The 19,959-nt window shown below is 47.3% G+C and overlaps 1 protein-coding gene across 1 annotated transcript in view; it reads right to left on the reverse strand.

Moving 5' to 3' along the window:
- The window catches only part of Agap1 (ArfGAP with GTPase domain, ankyrin repeat and PH domain 1), a 449,843-nt gene that overhangs the window by 44,316 nt on the left and 385,568 nt on the right, over positions 1-19,959 (reverse strand). Inside the window, 3 exon segments of the mRNA XM_038339225.1 lie at positions 9,032-9,254; positions 14,236-14,326; positions 17,251-17,405. Coding sequence (XP_038195153.1) covers positions 9,032-9,254; positions 14,236-14,326; positions 17,251-17,405 — 469 coding nt within the window.

The raw sequence follows: 19,959 nt of genomic DNA on the forward strand, positions 1-19,959 counted from the left end.
TGTTTCTTTACTTTTATTTTGGTTATTTATTGCTAGTTTTAGAAATACCATTGGGTTTTGAACAATGATCTCCTGTCCTTCAGTCTTGCTGAACCTGTCTGTTCCTTGTCAGCGTCTTGAGATTCTTTAGGACTGTCAACATAAACATTATGTCATCTGCAGGTAGAGATGTTTTACTTTTTCTTTCCTCATCTGGATGCATCTGGTTTCTTTCCCCTGACAAACTTCCTGGCTTGAACTTCAAGCACAATGCTGAAAAGAAGTGGGGTTATTTTGTCTTGTTCTTAAGCTCGGGTAAAAGTTGCCAGTACCCTACCACCTAAGGATGAGGAGACCCGTTGGTATTTCACAGATGTCCTTCAACAGATTCAGAAATTTCCCTTTTACTCTTTTTTATAAAGGTTGCTGGGAGCGTGGATCACAAAAGGTATTGGGTTTTGTAGAAGTACTTGTTATATTTCCTGAGGTGATTACTGTGGTATAGTACGCAGACGTGTGCGTGCGCTTGTGTTTTGCTGAACCAACCTTGCATTCCTGGGGGAAAACGCCACTTGAACATAGTGTGTGAAGCCTCTTCTAGGAGCAAAGGGATGCTCTGTGGTTGTGACTCTTGCTGGGATGAAATTTTGAACACGCCAGGCCAAGGACGAAGCATGGCAAGGGATGACAGATGGCTTGGGTCTCAAGAAGCACACACAGCTTTCCACAGGGCCACTAACATTTGATTATGGAAACAAAAGCTTCTTGGACTCCAGCATGTTTTAGAATCACACATCACTGCACTTTATCCCTGGGATGCCAGGTGCATAGGCTTGGGGTGGGTCCTGAGGATGTATGCTTTTAGGTGGTATTGATACTGTATAAGACAGTATACAGATGCAGAACAGAACAAACACTGGTAACATTTTTCACGCACTCAGAGGTCACCTGTCCCTCTTACTAGCAGCACGGAGGACCCGGGAACAAAGCCCAGGGTACTTTCTAGATAAGAAGGGGCCTAGGAAGTTTCACAAATATTATTTTCTTTTAGCATTAACTCCACATGATTAAGTGGGTGGGTATAATGACTAGTTTCATTTGACAAAGGATCAAACGCCCTCACTTTGAAAACCAGAATCACAGATGATGCTGAGCTCCCAATCCTCTGGCCCAGCTCCTTATTTCATCATGCAGATGCAAAACGACGGGTGGAGTGCAGCATCCACAGAAGCCAGGGTCAGGGACCCAAGCAGAGTGAGGCCGGACCGGGCACAGGGTGGAGGCATCTGGAGAGCCTGGCCAGCACCTGTGTTGGCTGACCAACTGTTCAGGGTTCTCAGTGCCATTCTCTGCATGAGCATTTAGTATCAGCGCCGACTGCAGAGAATGAAGACTCCTGACTCCTGAGCAGAGCACACACACGTTTAAGCAAACGGAAACAAAGGGTACGTCACTGTGCTTCCTGTCTTTACTACTGAGGCTTCGTCAGTTTACTAGTGGGAAGACACTAAGGATATTCTCATATTCAAAAAGCTTACACTAATGCCCACACCCAGACACAGGACAGCCGAGGACAGAGAAACTGAGTGTAGACTGGCCTGGCCACTGCTAACACTGCAGCTCCTCTTGCTGCTGTGTGGATGTGATCTTTCCCGAGCTACGCAGTCAAGAAGGAACAGGTGCAGCAGGAGTGAGGACGGTGTCAGGAGTCAGAGACCGGCTCAGGGGATCCCTGTGATTCCAGGCAGAGGACACCAGAATCCCACGCCTGCCTTTCCCTCATTTGCAAGACACAGACAATCTCACCATGCTAAGGAAAGGCACAGAGGGCACTGGGGACACCAGGTATACTCACCCTCCTCCCATTTCATGATGGGGGACACAGAGAGAAGCATTTCCCACATGGAACGACAAAAAACTGCATCAGAAGACACGATCCTTTGGAAGACGTCACAAGAATCAAGAGAAAGCATCTGCTGGCTTAAGGTATATAATTGCAACCTAGAACAGGTAACTTCCTGTTCCCTTCCTTCACAAGCTCTTCCAGGTGGACGGAGGCTCACCTGGCTGAGGAACCGAAAGACATCCTCCAGGCATGATCAGAAATCTGAACATCCACAAGCCCCTCAACTGTCTCCATGGATACATTTCACAGAGTCAACAACACAGGTTTCCACCCCGAGACTGCTTTCTGGCAGGGAGGCTGGCTTCCAGCTCACACTGGCTTCCCATAGCCATCAGATAAATAACCAGGCTCCCAGACAGCGGGCGGCATGAGCAACCCTGAACATCACCCTGTCCAAAGGCGAGTGTGAGTACAGGCATCCTTTGCAAACTGTGACCCTTTTTGGTTAAGCTCAGGAAGATTCTTCTCCAAACCGCCCTTCTCAGGACGAGAGCCTGTCTGTTAGGGCTTAACCAAGCCGCTCCCTGTCTGAGCTCAGATTCCCACCAAGCTCCCTGGCCTCGGCTTATGTGAGAAAGCACTCCGTTTCTTGTCACTGTAATCTATAGATATTATTTTTAAAGCAGTGCTAATGTACTCCTCATCTGTACATTTTCCTAATTGGCTTAATATTTATAGTAGAATATTTGGGATCTGGGCCCAGTGCTCTAGTAAACTCAAGCGTATTTAGCAATGTGCTAATGAGACCCATTTAGACAGGAAGGGCTGCACGGTGAGTTACGGCGCTCTGGGTCAGATTCCAATTCGGCTGCTAAGAGAAGTTGCTAAATTTCTTAAGTAAAAGCAGAGGTCCCCAAGCAGCTGTTGGGTTTGTAGAGCCATGGATGTATAAACTTTATTGGCAGTAAATGTCACTCCTGCAAGTAGACAGCGCGCCGCAAAGCCTTAACTCCTCCGGAGACTGCCGCTGCCTGGGCTTGTGTTGGACACACAGGGAACAGGGAGGGTGGCCTTACTTTGTGGCTGGGGCTGGGCCGTGGTCGCCGAAAGGCACGCCATGGTGACAGAAATTCACTTTGAGTTGCAATTAGTGGTACTGTCATTTTCGGGGGGCTCCTGCCAATTAATTAAGGCTGTCAAACAGAAAAACCACAGCGTTCACATGGTAATTCATATTGGAAGAGGCAGGCCTCAGAAGCACAGCGGCTTCCTCCACAGACAGCTTTCTCCCTCAGAGCGCTGGAGTAAACACGGCAAAATAAGCGAGATAAAAGCTGCGCGTGTGTGCAAGCTTGCGAGGGGGTCTGCGTGGGCAAAGAAGAAAAGTTAAACTGCCCTTGTTATAACTGTTAACTCTGGTCGCCAGAGAAGAAGACAGGCTGATTAAAACTCCAAACGAGCCCCCAGCTCCCTGAACCCTCTGCGTCCAGGATGATAGAATCAGAGGAGTTTATTCATGCCATTAAGCCCCAGAGAACTTAATTGAAAGAAGAGCACAGCCCGGACCTTGACAAGCGGGAGGTCACAGTAATTGCTGCCGGACATATTTAACATTAAGATAATCAGGCCATTAATTACCCTTCGGATCATTAAATCAGCCAGTTGCAAAATGAAATTTCTGCCTCTATTACTCACTTGAGAGACCACAGGGGTGGCCTTTAATTTATCAGGGAGCTTGAGCTACAAAGGCTGGGGCTGGGGGAGGGCAGCCGGGGAGGGGGCTCCCCCACATGAGCGCTGTGGCAGTGGTGGCCGGGCAGGCATCAATCCGCCATGCTTGGTGATCGTGGCAAATTAACTAGGTAAGATAACCTCCTCGTGCAAAGGCAGAAGCTGGGGGTATGTAAATAGATGAGGGCAGACAGGGAGCGCAGAGTGTGCTCACCACTTAGCAAGATAATAAAGGGAATCATCCTTGATTATCAGTGCTAATTTGGACACTGCCGGTAGCTTGTTATGCGTGTTCTGAGTAGCATTTAATTAATTCAATTGCTTGTTAATGAGGGAAGTGACATGTGGGGAGCAGATGCCACCCAACTGCAGATGGACTCTGGTCAGCCCAGCAAAGGCCTTTTTTCTGTCTCCTACTTCTCCCCCTCCCCATTTTTTTTTTTTTTAAAGAAAGAGAATAGAGAAAGGTGTCCAGCATAGAGAACACTCAAAAGACACAAAAACATTGACCCCAGCAGGCCAAGAACTGTTGAAAAATAATCAGAGGAGACAATCCTGGGGCTGCGTGGGCAGTCATGTCCCCAAGGCCACATTTAGAACAGCGCATCTTTATGCCAGAAATTTGAGCCTGAGATTACTATATTGTGATCTTATGATCAAACCTAACAAGACAAAGACATGGCCAAGTGGGGCTGCTTTTAATATCTCAGAGTCAGCTGCAGGGATCCAATTATTTTCAGTTTGGATACATTTCCCCTTTATCAATATCTCCGTGTGCATAAATAAGATGAGAGTGGCCCTGCAGAATCAAAGAGAAGTGGCACTCCTCTTGCCGGGCAGACTGGTTGGGTCTGGAAGTGTGTGGCCAGTCTTCTCCCACGCAAGTTTCTGATGTGGGCCCTGACCTTCCTATCGATGGCCAGAGACAAGAAGGGAGTTTAGGCAGAGAGATGAAGTTACAAATAATGAAAGAGGGGTGTGCGCGTGTGCGGCGGGGGGGAGGGGGGGGACGACACACGCTCAAAACAGGAAGAGGATGTGCATTAAACCCGCCAATGTCCCCTTCCAAGTGGCATCAAAGTGGTAATGGGTGATTTCGGCTGTGCTGGGAGTTTCTCTCATGTGCTGTTCCTGGATTTGAAAACACAGTTTGGCATTCTAACTTCCTTTGATTTCCCAGCCCAAGCCAGCAGGTGCCAAGTACCACATAAATAGGCTACCTGTACTAAAATGTAAATAACATGGTGTCTGCTGACCCTCCCAGGCCAGATGCCATCAGGGAGACACACAGGAAGCCAGCCGAATGGGGACAGCTACACCACCAAGCCTCCTAGCTTCTGCCCAGAGGACTGCCTTGTTCCAGTAGGAAATCACCATCACCGAAGCCAACATAACCAGCTTCTGCAGAAGAGGGACAGGTAAGCATGGTGCAGACTAGCCCTGGACACACAGTCACGAGGACAGGAATCACAGGGGTCCGCTGCAACTTTGATGTTGCAGACTACCCATTTCATCCACAGGAAGAGCCAGGTGGTATGGATGCAACAAGAACACCTGACACCTGGCTGCCAGGTGACCATATTGTGTGTTGTGTATGGCACAGGCAGTCTCCTGACTCATAATGTCTTTACCTCAAAGGCTATTTTCCTTCCGTTTCAAAGGGTTGCCAGTGATCTTGGCACTCCCTCCAGTAAGGGTCAATCTTCACATTGGAACCCAGAGCCCTGAGCACCTGGTGGCTCTAGACTCGGTTGTTCCAACTGTCTACTACATAGTGTGACACATAAACATGCCCACTGAGGGCCCCCATTCTTAGCCCCAATTCCAGATAACTGTCCCCTCTTGCTGCTTCTATGACCATCTCGACATCCCCACAAACAATCAATATTTTAAGTGTGTGCTTAAAAGGTATCAATAGCAATGTGTGTGTGTGGGGGGGAGCTCCGATTCCAGCCCAGATGTAGTTAATTGTTACCACATCGATCTCCCCTCTAACATGATTCTTTCTCCAAATCCAACCCCCATTACAGAGGGGTGGAGGGCATCCTCTCCCCTCCTGCGACAATAAATTTAATATCGAATGTACTGGAAAAAAATGGCAGCTGTTGCAGAATCCATCCAAAAAGATTTTTTTCTTTTGCTTCCTGGGAGTAATTAAAAGATGCTTTCCCTGACTAATGATCCCCCTGTTTAGGAATGGGAAGTCAATACTGCTTCAGCTGTCGTCAGCTCCGATTGATCACAATGCTGCTCAAGTTTGAACGGCAGTTTTCAGGGCGGCTGAGGATTGCTGGAACCAATTATAGGCCATCCAGAGCTGCCCTAATAGGGGTGTGGGGACAACAGGCAGAAGGCCAGGCAGCTGTGCCAGGCGCCTGTTCTCCCAACCTGCCCGCAGTTCTGGTTGAGGCCAATGCACGGTTGTTTCAGGGGACCAGCTGCTTCTTTATAGAAAGATATGTTGTGTGTGTGTGCACGCACATATACACACATGTAAGCATGTCTATACACAGGTATGTATATGTGTTTGTGTGTTGAAATGTGTAGATGTGTGTGTGTGTATATATATATGCTGGAATGTGTCTATGTGTACAAGTGTGAGTATATATATATATGTATGTATTGGGTGTATATACATGTATATATGTGTTTGTGTGTTGGGGTACATGTGTGCTTGTATGTTGCAGTGTGTGTATGTATATGTTAGGATGTGTGTGTATGTGTATATATGTCTGTATATGAGCAGCAGGTTTTTAATTACATTCCAGTCAGATGAATCTCCTTAATCACACTGAAACCGATCCAAGTTCTGTGGAAAAACATTTGGGCCCTTGTTTCAAAGAGTGACATTTGGTTTTTTTCCTTGAACTAACATCAACATTTATGAAACTATTTCTTTTGGGGCTTAGTTTCTGGCCCCTCAATGCTTCTACTAACTGGCCTCAATTCCTCATGGAGAAGGTGGGAGGCCTAAGGGTTGGGATGGGGTAAGGCATCTTGGATAGGCAGTACCTAGACTAGATATCAACTTCCTTGGGGTGAATTCCATTCTGACTCTAGCCCAGACTTCCAGGGTTTTCTTTCTCCTCGGGGAAAGGGTGGGAGATGGACAGTGAAGGTGGGAGGTAGCAGGATCACTACTATACTATGTAAGGGCTGTAGTATGTCTCTAACACTAGAAACTAGTGTTGCCTTGGTCTGTCTTGATCCTTTCCAATCTCCCTGCTGGTGACTTCAGTGTTCTGAGGAACAATATGGAATGAGGCCAAACACAGACGATTCATCCTACTCCAATCCAGCTGATATCAGGCACCCTGGCTCAAGAGCTTCCCAGAGCAAACCCATCCTTGCTTCTTTAATCTGAGGAGGTCCAGCCCTGCAGAAGGCACGCTGCTGGACATGCGTGCTGTGGGCAGAACCTTCCTGCCTTTGTGTAGGCTGCCCTGTCCTCCCACACCTCTCTTTGGAAACCGGCCACGGTTGTAAACTTCCCAAGAAGGCCCACGTGTCATGATGCTCATCTTTTATTCATCTCCTCCCCTCTCTCTCCTTGTGAGTATTTGGTAAGTATTTATTAATTTAACCAGACAAAAGAATTTCCTGGGATAATTTACCAAAGATACAAATATGCCTCCAGATCTCATGCCTGTCTGAAATTCAGAAATTCCAAAGTCCCATCAGGAGATGCCATGGCCATCACAGCACATCACTGCAGCCTTGGGGAGGAGTCCTGACTCAGAAGGGCTCTTGAAACTTGACCAAAGGCAAGAGGTCCAATTGCAGTCACCCTATTTGTGAGGCGAATGACTCCTCCCACCCGTCTCTAGGCTGTTATGGGTGGTACTGGGCAGAACAGAAAACTATAGCCCCAGAGCTCAGGGCAAAGAGCAGCCAGAACTGGCCATTGCCCATATAGTAGCCACTCACCGCTGGGTACATGAAGACAACCACGTATCAGTTTCTAATTGTTCTATGCTCTACACAAACAGCAAATGTTCTTAATTCATGGCATTAAAAATAGTCTATATGTTACTTTTAAACCTAAAAGGTCAGATGCATAAAGTTAATTTTTTCTAACTCATATCAATGTTTTCTTCATACATTAAACAATTTAACATTCAAGTGTCTTTTCATTTTCAGATTGAAATTTAACTACACTATGAAAAAAAAGATACTACAAAGCAAATGTTTTAGGACTGAATGAAGAGTCCAGCTGACTTCCATGTGAGTGTTAAATCAGGCAAGAAAACAGTGAGAGAGATAAAGGGTAGCAAATCTTTGATTTGTGAGAAAACCACTCCTAATTGTGCTACCCAGACTAATTCACACAATGAGGAGCTGTAACAGCAAACCTATGGGGTGTTAAGCACACTATCCCACCTTGCTGGCCCTCCCTTCCTGTTCCTCTTCCTGCCCTACCTAACACAATAGGATTAACGTACGCCAGTTTCACTTCTGATGCGCACCAGAGGGGGCGCCACACATTCATTTTGCAGTGTTAGTGAAACACACTTGGCCAGCAGGTCTCAGGAGATCACTGGCTAGAATCTGGATGTGCAGCCTAACCACTGGTTTGTAGCCACTTGGGCTCCGAATGTATCTCATCACCAGGAAAACAAACAAACGTACTTCAGATGCTGAGCATGACAAATGCCTCTTCCTCTCATTACCTTGAGAAGCTCAATAGCAATAGAAACAGGTCTCAAGCCCATGTGGGGGGGATAGCCTGGGGGAGGGGGACACACAGAGCATCCAGCACCTGAGTACCCTGGATGTATGTCCTCGGGTAGACCAACTAGAGATGAGCTGACCCCTCTGCTACTATAGAATTGGACTTCTTTAAAAATGGGCTATTTCAGCCACCTCTTAGGGGAATTAAATATTTATGCATATCCTCAAAAATGGTTTATAACTGCTGTAAGTGAAAAATGGGAAACTAAATGGCCTCAAAAATAAATGCATTTCTATCCTGGATAACAATTAGCATTAATGAGGAGTCACCATACATTATGCTTAACTGTACTTAATTAAATGTGTTAGAAGTATATTTTAGAAAATAAAAAATATTTTCTTAATCATAAACTCACTTGTTGGCAGGGGCAGGTGAGGAAGTTGGTTAGCCACAAGATGCTTAGCAATGGTGTATGAAAGAATACAAAACCAAAGAATCAAAAATTTATAATTAGTGTTAGCACAGCCTGGGCCTATTAGAAATATATTAATTAAAGTAATATATTCAGAAGATTAGAAGCGTAATACATTTCCAAGAGGGGAGAGGAATCCCCAAGGCCTAAAAATAAACATAAAAAATTAAGGAGTTTGAATCATTCAGTCTGCTCCAGACTAATTTCAAATACGGATGCTTCCAGACTAGGCTAATCGGCATTCCTATAGGTTGCCAGGGTCACTGCTGCAGCCGTTCCTGAGGTCATGCCCAGCGGTGCAGCTGCTGGAGGAGCACCTGTGCATCCCTACCTTGTGGAGTCCAATGAGGGTTTTGTCCGTCCTTGGCTGCTCTCTTCCCACACGCTGTTTGCCAACTCATTCCCGATGGACGACATCACCTTGATCAGCTCCATGGGCCAGTCATCAAGATCTAGAGATCGGACCCTGGAGAGGTGGGTGCCAAGATTCCGGTGGATCCCTGAGCACTCGATGCACATGAGGGCTCCCAAGTTCAAACTGGCCCAGTTAGGGTCTACAGAAAGAGAAAAGGGAAAATTTCAATCAGACCGCCACCAGTCCTTCTCAATGGTCCCACCAGGGTCCAGGCCACGCCTGGAGGTTGCACTGGCCCTCATAACCCTTTGTGCTACTCGTAGCCCAGGTTGGTTGGGTTGGCCAGTTTCCAAGATGGAAGAGGCATACTCCTGTGTGAAGGTCAACAAGGGTCTTACTTGAGGGTACCTATTGCAGCAACTCACAGGGTTCCACTGGTCAATGGCAGGTGAGTGTTGCAGGTACTATAGTCCTAGCAAGACCCAGCTCCCTCAGCTGTGACTCGCGGGGTGAGTACTGTATGTCTCAAGATGGGTTGACAGGACAAGGATACAGTTCTGTTGGATGCTAGGCTTGTACAGAGAATGGCTTCAGGGGCTCTAGGACAGATCTGTCATTGTGTGATGATATCATCAGAAGATCTGGAACTTGGGCCCAGGGCTGGCTTTGAGCTTACAATCTCTATGTGTTTTGGAAAGACAGGCTGACCTTGATGACCACTGGCTCTCATTGCTATCAGGAAGAGACGCTAAACTCACACAGGTAGAACTGTCATGTATTCAAGTCAGAAAAACTGTCATGTATTCAAGTTAGAAGAGCCAGAAAAAAAAAACTGATCTGACCCATTGGAGAGACTTCTTGGGCTCGCTACAGGGCAAATGACCATTGATGGTCGCATGATGACTAACCAGAATGTCAGCAAGCTATGTATTTAACATCATGACAACTCAAGAAGATGGCTGATTCATATCCCAGAGCCCTGGAAAAGAAGCCTGTGATCTCAGATATGTTCTGATTTAAGCAAAAACCTGATTCTCAAACAGAAGCAGAGAGAACAGGGTACAGAAACATACAGATTCCATGTGAAGACCAAAAAAAAAAAAAAAAAAAAAAAGGATTGAGTTACAGGCAGCAGAAGACAACTGTGTTGTGGTTTGGATGTAAAATGTCCCCCACAGGCTCATGTGTTTGTACAGTTGGTCTCCAGCAGGTGGAGCTCAGCCCCATTTCCTGTGCTGTCTGTGTGCCCTGATCCATGGAGACATGAACAAACAGCTGGCCCCGCAGAGGGCCCCCTCCCCCCTCACAGGACAGGCTGTAGCTTCCTTTCCTGTAATTTCTTGTCAGGTGTGCTGTGGTCACAGGGATGAGTGGGCACAGCGCAGGAGGCGGCACAACTGCAGGCTGGACTCGGTTGGAGAAGAGCTTGCATGCCCTCCTCCCCATGGCTCTCACCTGCTGTCTGCAACCCCTTAGAGTGTGGCTCTTGCTATGCTGCCCCCCCCACTCTGTCCACCGAGACAGGCCTGTCATAGCTGCCGGCCACTGAGCTGTCCACTGAGACAGGGCTGTCACAGCTGCCGGCCACCTCCATGGCTACAATTTTAGCCCACTGCTGACTTCCTATCCACTGTCCATCTTCCAATTCTGCACATGATGCAGGTGAAGTTAAATGTCTCTTTGGGATTTTCTCCATGGTTTCAGTATGTTCTCCAGTATTTCCTTCTCAGGTTGGCCCCCACCTTGGCTCCTGTAATTCTTCTGATGTTATTCTCTCTGCCTGGTAAACGCAGCTTGACTTGGCTTTTGTGACAACCCAAACTGTAACAACTGTCAGCAGCTCGGACCTCTTTCTCATTTACCAGTTGGAACATTTTGCACAGACTTCCCTGACATCAGCTTGCACTGATGATGGTTTCTTCTGTCAGGGTTCTTTCTGCGTCTCCCAACAGCACCAATGCTCTCCCAGGACCTGGGGAGTCAGCCCTCATTCTTTCATTGTCCCCACAGAAACTCTCTCCATTTCAGCCCTTTCTTCTTGATCTGAGCCCCAACTCTTGTCCTTACTATCTCCACACAACATGGGATTGTCGCAGCTCATGTCTGTATGTTCACATCCTGATCCCTGCAGGCACCTCCCAACAGTAGCCGTGAAATGTGGCAGGCCCAGTCACATAACACTGAGACTCAGAACCTGCTGTAACTGCTACCTGACACTGGGATCAGACAGGATAAGAACGGAGCCCCACCCCTTTCTCTGTCTCATGTGAGATCCTCACCACCTCCACCAGCCTGTGAACAAAACTACCAGCTCTGCCTGGCATGCTGCTCTCCCTCTGGTCTCAGCTAGAATTACCTACAGCTCCCTTGGGCACCTCCTACCTGCAGTGTAGTAAGGTGATATCACAGAACCTAAGCCCTGCTTTGGGCAGAGCTTGGTGTGCCCACTCTTCCTGGTGGCTATGGATAGTAGAGGCTGTGAAAACACACTATATCTGGGTGAAGAGAGAACAGCCTCACCGTAGCAGAGCTCACATCTGAGGAACTGAGGGGTGGTCGAAGGCAAGGCTGGTGGGTCAGACAAGATCTACTAGGAACTAACAGTGCTCTAGTCAGATTGTATGGGCAGCACTGGCAATGTGGACCAGGAGTCAGAGGCTGGGTTGCCTCTTACCTTTGTCCTGAAAGGTCTGACATACTGTGTGTGTGTGTGTGTGTGTGTGAAAGAGAGAGAGAGAGAGAGAGAGAGAGAGAGAGAGAGAGAGAGAGAGAGAGAGAGAGAGAGAGAGAGAGAGAGAGAACACTCTGGTATTCCCTGGGTCATTTTCTGGACATGCTGATGGTGGCTGGCAACTAGTACTCCCAAAACAGATTTCTGTTGTCAGTAGTTTCTTCAAAGAGCTGGGCTGGACAAGCAAGATCCCTCTAGGACAAAATTCTCAAATACTGATGGCCCTTTCCCTGAGTGGTAGATAGCACCGACTTTTCCAAATTCACTGGACCACACTTTCACTAAGGTGGCTCCATGCCCTCTTTGGAAACAATGTTCTGGGACAGGCTGAATGTGCAGAGGAGACACTTGGTGACTGTGGCCTCAAATCCCACACTGTACTAGAGTTCGGCCACATTCTCAACCCCCAAAGGGTGATACACATGAAATGGTGGGCCATTGAGATTCTCTTGGGTGGGTGGTTCTTTCCCTGGAGTCCCACTGTCTGTCACACCAACAGATGTCATCAGTACCTCCTTTTAGATGTGGAGTGGCTCTGATTTCAGTTCAGAGTCCTGGAGAGTGACATATTTAAAGTGGGTGTCTGCTCCTTTCTTGCACAGACTGTCTTCCTTCCCACTGGGATCCTTCCTAAGGGGACTACTGCAGTCAAAGGCACACAGCCTTCACAGGCTCTTAATCACACTGCCCTGTGAGCATGCTCACATCTCATTGCCGGTGTGGCCTATGGGGATCTGTTTCCTGGAATTTGCACTAAAACTGGGTATTTACACTTAAAATCCCTCCCTGCTTTCTCATGTACTTCACATCATACTCTCCAAGCATCTTAGGCCTCTGAGGAAGCAACAGGCTGGCGAAGGGTGTGGGCTGAATTGCATAGAACTGCTTGTTACCTCAGTGACCTGGACAAACTGCTGTGGTCTAGACTCTTCCTTCCCTGTCCTGTCAATGGGCCCATGACAGTACCAACTAACCAAAAGATAATCCATGTGTGGACTGGACATAGTATACTTGGTGAATGGCCTTCAAACCTCTTTTTCTGAAGCTTCAATTCTGCCTTTATCAGCTCCGCCCTATCTGCTCATGTGGCTTTGTCTACAGTCTGGTCTCATGGCCTCCCTTTCCTTACCACGCATATATCCACCTCCTCTCAGAAAGGACCTGTGACCTCCAATTTGCCACATGCCACAGTTTCTGTAAAGCTATAAATTGGTTTCTTTTTGAGGAATCTCTAGTTGCATGCTGGAAACAATTAGAGACATCAATCTCTGGATTTTTTTTTTTAAATATGCCTCAGGTTCTGTACTTAAAAAAATGTCTGGTTTAAGAAAAGTTTCGGATAAAAACACACTTCAAATATACGTTCTTTTCTCTTCAGCTCACGTTTTGAAAGTAAAATTTAAAAATTCAAACAAAGAGAGACTTTAAAGCAGCGCCCAAAGGAGTCTATGGAAGAGTGTGCCCTTCCTGTCCCGAGGACAGGCTCCTGCTGGGCTGTGGTCAGCTAGGCCGCTGGACAACCTGCTGGTCAGGGCCCCTGGGGGCAGTTCAGCTCTTTCCCTTGGTCCGCAGCAAGTCTGGGCTAGTGTCTCCGTGTCTCATGAGGTGACGCTCACAATCCTCCTGCAGGTCTCTGGCTCACTCTGCTGTTCTCTTCTGGTGCCCTCAGACAGACTCCCCATAAAACTGCACAGAATTCTATCCCTACTAGGAGATGTGGACAGCTCACCCCCGCCTACAAATGCATAAAGAGCTCACAGCCCTCTTGGTAGTGGCACCCGAGTATCTGCGCCATCTGCGTCGTTTCCAGCCTGAGTCGCCACTTTTCTTTTGGGCTCACCGAGGGAGAACTCTGTGAGGCCACAGACTCCAGTCACACGACTCTCACACACTCTACTCTTCCTCAGAGTCCTCCTGACAAGCAAACTCTGGTGGGAAGCTTGCTTTGAGGTTGAAGATCTCAAAGACCTATGTCCCTTTTGTTTCTTCCCCAAGGCTGTAGACCATGTGCCCTGGGTGCCTTGCCCAACAACACAGGCCTGTTCAGTTCCCAGACATCCCTCACCTGAACCAGCACCTCTTGTTTGAACTGCATTCCCATGCCCCTCAAGACCCTACGTAACGATATAAACGGGCAAAGTTTATTCAACATAGCTTCTGAGGGGGCAGACTTTGCCCCCAGGATATAAAAAGAAAACTCTCAAAGGGAATATTACCTTTTGCACAACAGAAAGTGTGACATACCGGGGTAACTCCAAGAGATGTAGTCTTTACATTTTCAGTCCTTCAACCACTGTGATGCCCGAGGCTTAAGCAGGGCACACAGAAGTCCAGTGTATAAGAAAAGACACGCTTCCACCAGTAAGGCTGTGTGAAGCATTCAAACATGCCTAGCCCTTAATGGCACAGCTGGTAACAGGTCTGGGGGCCGTCAGCCCCGTCTACTTACTTTGGGTGTCACAGTCCACACAGTGGGAGTTCCCTCTCATGGTGCGGACGGACTGCAGCGCCATGGCCTCGCTCTGGCTGGTTAGTCGGGACTAGGCACAAAGGAAGACAAAAAGTGCAAGAGATGAGCAGCCAGGAAAAGGCCACACGTCTTCTAATGATGCCAGAGAAAAGCCACACAGATTATGCAGAGGTGCAGCGGTGTGCAATTTCCAAACAATTTTTCCTTTTCTGGTGTCTTAGGGAAGTTCGGGAGGGAGAGCGACAGGTCGTATGTCAGGATTATTGGCTGAGACGGACAATCCCCAAAATGAGCCAAATGGTCAGACCGCCATAATTTGTGAATGAACCAAAGACTGCTACATGGAAAATGTCACTGGTTCATACACCTTCATGCATATAGCTACTTGGTACGAAGATTAAAGAGTGAGAAAAAAATAATCTGTGTTATCAGCCAAGGGTCAGGACTTAATCAGCATGCACAGAGCTATCTTCTGAATCTTTATCAGAAAACTCCAGACCATAGCACACATCATAGCCAGAAGAGTCTCTCCCTCATGTGATGACCTCTCAGTTGCTATGAAATCAGTCACTCATTGGAGTGAGGCAGGGGTATTCATTCTTATGGTTCTCAGAAAAGATTTTTTTCTTTTTAAGGCCCACCAATTGCGGCAACATTAGAAAATTTGGGACACAAGCACTTATAAACTAGGATTCCATCACTCAGAGATCCTCTGGCAGTTTTTCCATGCACAGGCACTGTAGGAAAGCCAGATGGGTACCTATTGCCTTTCCTGCTTAGTACTGTCTATCTCTCTATCACTTGATGTCAACTTCATCATTTAAGTGCATGCATATGAATCCATTTATATATATATATATATATATATATATATATATATATATATATATATATATATATATATATATAGCAAGTTCCTTGGCTGTGTATTCAGAATGCTCTAGGCATCCTTGACCCTAGAGAGAGCTGTAAAGAAAATGCTTTCTGTAAATCCCTACACATATTCCTGACTGCGTAGCAAGGATGAAATCCCGGAAGCAAGGGGCAGAGTTGGAAAGCATATGCGTATTTTAAAAGGTTTATTTATTCAACAAGCATTTGATATTACAGTTGAAGCAAAAGTTGACCAGTTTCAGAACTTAGAATAACTTCTTTTGTGTACAAATTCTTCACAAATTGAGGTATCTTGTGCTAAACAGATGGATGTGAATTTATTGCTTGTTAATTAATACTGTTATCATTTACTTCTGCTATTGCTTAATCGGCATTATTTACCACTGTGTTTTTATTTCCTCAGAAATCAGTTAACAACTTGAGTTTGCGTCTGGAGGTGTCACACACACGGGGAGGGGTATCTACCTAGCTCCCTGTTTTTTCCTCCATGTATCTGTACAATGCTGTGCCTTACTGGGTGGCTGCTCTGTCTGTCTGGGTCAGCTCTGTATTATCCACCAGGAATTGTCATACTTGATGCTTCTCTCTCTAACGGAGTCTGGACTTTTCTCTTCAAGTCATCCATGTTGGAAGATCTATGCCCCATTTTACTCTTTCTTTGTGTCTGGTGTCCTTCAGTTGCTCAAGGGACCTCCTCTCAGGGGAAGCCATTTCCACAAGTGTGCTTGCCCATGGTTACAGAGGGCAGCTTTAGGTGGGCTGGCATTGGCGTCTAGTTCATGACACCCTACTGTCTGCAATCAGAGTAGCAAAGAGGGAAGAGGCTCTCAAGGAAGTGGAATGGGAGGAGCCCACACTGGTCAGAGCTTCTAAAATCAAGAAGAGGCGTGGCTTCAGTCAGAACGTATAAAATTAATTTCTCCATAACACCCGGGGATGTGCTTGTCTGATCAGCAGCACGTGTCCCTTTCCCTGCTCTGAAACCAGAATTCCAAGTCTGCAGATGGCAGGTGTCATTGTGCCCAGGGGTGAGGTGGGGAGACACATCATGGCTAGATAGGAATATGACCTGAGAATCCAGGAAGCTCAGAGTGAAAACAGTGGTTCTCCTGAGCAGGGTATAAACTGTCTTCCAAGAGAGAAGCAAATTACATAATAACAAGAATGACTGTGGTCTGGCTTACCCGGGCTCAAGAGGGCAATAAAATAACACACCCCATCTCTCTGAAAAGCAGGCTCCCTTCTTAATGACAAAGCTGGCCATCCATCACGGGCAGAGCTTTCTTTAACGGCTTATAAATGAACTGCAGGTGGATGGCCATGTCTTTCTTCAGTTTCCAGTCGATCACAGCTTGAAAAATCAAAATGCTCACCAAGAATCTCAACGGGTCAGCAAAGGACTCTGAGTATCTAAGGGTTCAAAGACTGAAATGGAAAGAACCCGGCTGGGAAAGACAGGACCGGTATAAGGAAGATTGCCGAGCAGTGGCCCAGAAAACGCAGTGAACACACTTTTATTTCTGGCCAAACAACTGCCGGAGAACTCTTTTTAATTACTGAATGAAACATAAACCAGACTTTAAAAAAACAGAAAATTCACCTTGCCCAAACTCCCTCTATCTCCTTTGCGTTCCGTTTGTATCCCTGTGATATTCGAGACATTTATGAGGGCAGAATAGGGCATCTTTTAAGTCTGTGTCTTTTTCTGATTTATTCTGCCTCAAACAATAACAACAAAAAAAATAAGTATGGACGCATAAGCAGGCAGAGTCCAAAAGGCTTCATCGCCTACAGAGAGAGGCGAAAGCTTCCCATGTAGCGCCGGCTACCACAGCAAAGGCTTCATGTTGGACATCCTGCCACACACAGACGGCCAAGCCAGGACACCAACACATGCATGGTGTTTGTAGATACAAAGTGGTTTCATCTTTTCAATTACTTAGTTTTTTTCTCCTCACAAAGCATACCTGGGTCTTGTCATCCACACAAGCCATCTGATGCCCCTGTGTCCCCATACCCCCCTCCTGGCTCCACTTGGGCCTTCTTCTCACTTTAATGATCAGCAGCCTTGATTTTGGGGCAGCCTGCTGAGGGCCTTACCTTATTCTTGCTGCTCTCGCAGGACTGTAGGCTGGCTAGGATCTGGCTCTCGATGGCTTGGACCCATGCATCTCGCTCCTCGTATGTGGTGGCTTCAAAGTGCCATGTCTGGCCGGTGAGGGACACAATGATAAACTCAAAGTTTTCTTCTTGCTCTGGAACACAGAGGTGGGATGAAGAGCTCACTTTCATGAGACAGCAGCGCCCGAGCCCATCCTGTCACAAGTGCCTCTGGATTCAATGGCACAGGCATGGGGCTGGCGGCACACACAGGATGGGAGCGCTGAGATCTGATCCACACACCCGCCAACACTCAAGGCCGGCTTCCAAAAGCCAGCAGCGATAACTAGGTTTCGATCAATGCTTGGGGGACGGGGAGAAAGGAGAGACAGCGTGGGATTTCAGGGTCTCTGTGTGGGCACAGACCAAGCAACTTAGGAAAGTAAGTTTGCAACTTACTGCTGTCCCTTGGATCTGCGAGAGGAAAATGGGGTTAGTTCTGCTGGATGGGAAACTGGCCTATGGAAGGGCTTGAGTACGGATCCAGGGAACTGCACTGGGAACACCAAGGTGGCATCAGCACTCGGTCGAGCAAATGTCAACGGGAGCTTTAGCTCTCATCTTACTAAGACTCGGATAAAGTGACGTCAGGCAACACAGAGGGGTTTAGTGGGCACGGGTCTGGCTGGGTGGCCACAGAGAGACACCTGTTTTGAAAGGGGAAGAGAGCTTGTGTCCACATCCTGTGACAGTACCTGTCCCTCTGCCTTTAGGTAAGCTCCTGAGGCGCACTTTCCTCCCCTGTGGATTGGGCACAGGCAGCTCCTATGGAGTTTATCGTTAGCTAACTGTACATGAGCACAGCGGCAAGCAGCCTGGCCACCAGAGGCTGTGTACTCGGTCCTTATTCTCACTGTCTGCTCAGAGGCGGCACCACTTAGGAAAAACAGTCAGAAGCCAAGGCTGGACCCTTCACATGCCTCAGTGGTGAGGAGTTTCTTAGCACTGGCCTGGAACTGGCTGTGTGGTCACAGGAAAGTAACCCGTAGACCTGCTAATCAACTAAGTTATTCCCTGCCCTGCCACTGCACTGCCACCAGGGCATGGTGCCTCCCCTGATCCCAAGGATGCCATCAAGCCCCACTCCCAGGGGCTGGGACACCATCCGGGAACGGCATGCTCAGGTCTTCAATGTAAGACCTCTGCAACCACCACCACTACCACCACCAATCACTATGGCACACTTGTATGGAGTCTTTAGTGTTCTGGGAAAAAAAAAAAAAAAAAAAACAAACCAAAAAAACCAACCAGCACTAAACTTGGAATGTAATCAAGGTCTGTCTCTTTCCCTCTCTCCCTCCCCCTCTCTCTCTCCTGATGAACGGGTCTTAACCCTAAGGGGCTCAGTGTGAACACCACCTGGAGGGTGGGCAGGCAGACACACCTGTGTGCAAAGCCCCGCGTTTCTCCCAGAAAACCCATCTGCAGGAATGAAAATGACGACAGCTGACAAAAGCACCTACACCCTCCAACACTGCCAAGGCCCGTGACTCCCCTGTAGGATAAGAGCTGCCACATTTCAGCCACGCTCTGCAGCTGTGATGTAGTGCCGAGGAGGCCAGGCCTTACAGCCATGGCTCTGGCATGTCAGTCCTTTCGGGTGTTTGCACCGAGGCTGTGCTCGTGGCTGGGCCAGAGTGTGACCTGAGCTCAACAGTAAATGCAGGTAGCCCAAGGAAGCCGTGAGCTTGCTTAACCGTGGGCATGTGTGTTTCCTGAGTTCTTTTCTTGATCTCTTTGGTTCTTGGACTTTGGAGTCTGAGAATTAAGAGTTCAAAAAGCAGGTGCTTGTTGTGTGGTATTACCTTAAGATGTGTTACACTTGTTCATGCTGTGGAACATTTTGTTTCAATGATGCGAAGGTGTATTGCGTTCTTTTATGTCGCATTTGTTTAGCTTTGTGAAGCTGTGTTACCTTGCCTGTCTAAAACACCTGATTGGTCTAATAAAGAGCTGAATGGCCAATATCTAGGCAGGAGAGAGAAACAGGCAGGGCTGGTGAGCAGAGAGAATAAATAGTTGGAGAAATCTAGGAAAAAGAAGAGGAGTAAGGAGGGAGAAAAGGAGGAGTGGAGGACGCCAGGGGCCAGGGTGGAAAAAAAAAAGATATATAGAATAAAGAAAGGTAAAAAGCCCAGAGGATAAGTTAAGTTAGGAAAACTGGCTACAGACAAGTCAAGGCTGGGCATTTATAAGTAAGACTAAGACTCTGTGGATTTATTTGTGAACTGGATGGCAGAACCCCAAAGAAGAAAAATACAGAAAACAGAAAACAAAAACAAAACAACAACAACAACAACAACAACAAAAAACCCAAAGCCAACTACAGGTTGTGGCCAGGAATGGTACTCAAATGAGGACTGTGTTTGTGGAGAAGCAGAACGAGTCCACCTGCTGTGTGGAGGAAGGCTGGGGAGGAGCCCCAAGGACCTTGGACATGGGGATTAGTTAAATTTTTCATTAAAAAAAAGACTACATAGTAACTTCAGACAGGTTTCCTCATGGTTGACCTGCAACCACACCCTGCAATTACCAGTAGAGCCACGGCATCTGTGGGCTTGAAAAGACCTGTTCTCCTGATCCACTGGCTTCTATGTCATGATACTATTCACTGCAACTTTTACCACACAGAGGTCTGCAAGACAGCAC

The sequence above is a fragment of the Arvicola amphibius genome, chromosome 8 (assembly GCF_903992535.2).
Source record: "Arvicola amphibius chromosome 8, mArvAmp1.2, whole genome shotgun sequence".
Taxonomy (NCBI): Eukaryota; Metazoa; Chordata; class Mammalia; order Rodentia; family Cricetidae; genus Arvicola; species Arvicola amphibius.